This window comes from Onychomys torridus, chromosome 2 (genome assembly GCF_903995425.1).
Source record: "Onychomys torridus chromosome 2, mOncTor1.1, whole genome shotgun sequence".
Classification (NCBI taxonomy): domain Eukaryota; kingdom Metazoa; phylum Chordata; class Mammalia; order Rodentia; family Cricetidae; genus Onychomys; species Onychomys torridus.
The window spans coordinates 133431195-133433902 of NC_050444.1; the positions used below are offsets into that span (position 1 = coordinate 133431195).

Consider the following 2708-nt stretch of genomic DNA (forward strand, 5'->3'; position numbering starts at 1 on the left):
CTCTACACAAAAATAATTTCCACTTCCTGCTGTCAGGCTGATCCATACTACTTACTTTGGCCAAAAGATTGTGTGGACATGAAGCAGGTCGCTCTTGGGAGCTGAGTCATTGTGAGTTTGTCCACTGTTCCTTTCCTTCTGTTCTAGGGTGACATGTTGGCTATAAGGTTCCTCCTTCAGAATGGATGTGAGAGGACAGAAGTTCACTCCCAAGCTACAGCTATAAACATGAGTAACAGATGAATCTTTGCAGCTGAGATGTTTGGAATTGTACCATAATGTAGCCTGAAAACCAAGACAGCCACCTTGGTTTCACAGTGGTTTGTCCCAATTACCAAGTACTGTGTTGGTTCAAATGCACAGACCAGTTACAGAAATAAAGACACTGTCCCTTTCTCAAAAAATGAATATTCCACTCCAGCTTCTCCAGGATCTTGGTTAACTAGTCCACCCTAGCATGCCCTATCACCTTGAGAAATGCCCTCTTGATGTCTTTGTTCCGAAGACTATAGACGATTGGATTGAGCAAGGCTGTGAAGGCATTGTAAAAGAGTGAGATCTGCTTGTCTCGCTCAGGGGAGTAGCTGGAGTTGGGCCTCATGTAGATGTAAGTGGCTGGACCATAGAAGAGTATGACCACAGTCAGGTGGGAGGCACAAGTAGAGAAAGCTTTGCAGCGGTTCTGAGTGGACTTGACCTTCATAATTGCTATGGCAATATGAATGTAGGAGGCCACAATGAGGGAAACAGGAGTCACAACCACAAAAACACTCAAGACCAGATCTACCATCTCAATGATGTGGGTATCCATGCAAGCCAGGCTACGCACTGAAGGACCTTCACAGAAGTAGTGGTTGACCTTGTTGGGCCCACAATATGGCAGACTCATGGTGAAGAAAGTATGTAACAAACCAGAGAGGAAACCACAGACCCAAGTTCCAGCTGCCAACCGTATGCACAGTCCCCAGTTGAGGATGACAGTATAACGCAGTGGGTAGCAAATGGCCACATATCTGTCATAAGCCATGACAACAAAGAAGGTGCATTCAGTAGCAGCCAGAGAACCAAACACACACATCTGCAGCCAGCAGCCAGCAAAAGAGATGGTTTGAGAGTGAGCAAGAAGATGCACCAGCATCTGGGGCATGGTGGTGGTGACATAGCACATATCCAACAGGGCAAGTATACAGAGGAAGAAGTACATGGGAGTGTGCAGCTGTGTGTCCAGGCAGATCAGCATGATGATGAGCCCATTGCCCAGGACTGAGCACAGGTAGATGAGAAGGAACACAATGAAGAGGATGCTGTTGGTTGTGGGGTCACTGGAGAAGCCAAGCAGGATAAATTCAGAAACCCAGCTTTGGTTCTGCCCTGGAATCATCCACATGATGGGGCCTGTAAAAGAGTCATTTTCATCTATGTGTCATCTGACACATGTCAGTTATAGAGTGAGAAAGGGAAGATACAGGCTGGTGATATGGCTCAGAAGTTAAGAACACTGACTTCTGTTCCAGGGACCAGAGAGTTCAGAGCTGTTTGTGCCTCCAGTTCCAGGGTATCTGACTCCCTCCTGTCACCTCCACAGGCAACAGATTCACATGATGCACAAGCATGCATGTAGGCAAAACCCCATCTACATAAAATAAATAAAAATAATAATTTTAATTAAAAAATAAAGGCTGGTGTGTGGGTTCTGAACACACATTTCAGTTTCTGTGCACACTTCTCAAGTTACTGAAATCTCAATGCCTCAGTCTCTTCATCTATAAAATGAGTCTGATGTCACTCATGTCTCAGGATTATGATGAATATCTAAAGCATCTCATATAACTCTTGGAAACACCATGTAATACATGACATGTCATATGCAATCTAAAAGTCTCATTCCACTTCTGGAAAGGCAGAGACAGGGAATCCTCAGAACAGGAGTGCTAGCTACACTAGATAAAATGTTGAGCACTGGGTTCAACTGAGAGACTCTGCCTCAATGAATAAGGTGAAGGCAATTGAAGAAGAACCCTACATCAGTCTCTGACCAGATACACACACACACACACACACACACACACACACACACACACACACACACACACACCACAGACATATGCAAAAGAGAGTAAACAAGTAAATGAAAACAGAACACATGGAATTTAGACACGGGCCCTCACACATACAGTCCCATGAGTAATGACAAGTACACGCATGCAATGCAGTGGAGTCTTCCCAAGGAATGCTGATGGACCATGTGGATATGGGAGCAGCAAAGTCATTTCTTCCCTCTTTAGTCCTACCTCCCTCTGCACACAAACAATCAACTCCAGGTGTACTGTAGCTTTAAGTGGTAAATCTAAACCAACCAATTATTTAAGAATAAAACCTGATAAATATATTTATCATTTTAGGGAAAGCAAAGGTAACATTTCTTTAAAAGAGCACTTTCCTTGGAGGGAAAAATAATGATAATCTAGCATAAGCAAAGTGAGTACTCACAGTATTTACAGAAAGAATTAGAAAAGCACAAACATAACAACAGATGCTCCGATGGAACAGTGAACAATATTTAAAGGGCATTTCACAAGGCAGCTGTCTAGTGAGCACTGATGAGGCTCAGGTCCTTAGCACCATCACTCATCTGGAAATTGCAAGACACCACAGTGCCAACGCCCTCCTCCTCTTCTCCATCTCACATCCCCACACACCTACCACCA

At 44.1% G+C, this 2708-nt stretch overlaps 1 protein-coding gene across 1 annotated transcript; it reads right to left on the reverse strand.

Moving 5' to 3' along the window:
* Nucleotides 1-442: 442 nt before the first annotated feature.
* Nucleotides 443-1436, reverse strand: LOC118578818 (olfactory receptor 2A12-like). Its single transcript, XM_036180045.1, is given in 2 exon segments — nucleotides 443-1414; nucleotides 1416-1436. Coding segments are annotated over 2 exon segments (993 nt in total).
* Nucleotides 1437-2708: the final 1272 nt, after the last annotated feature.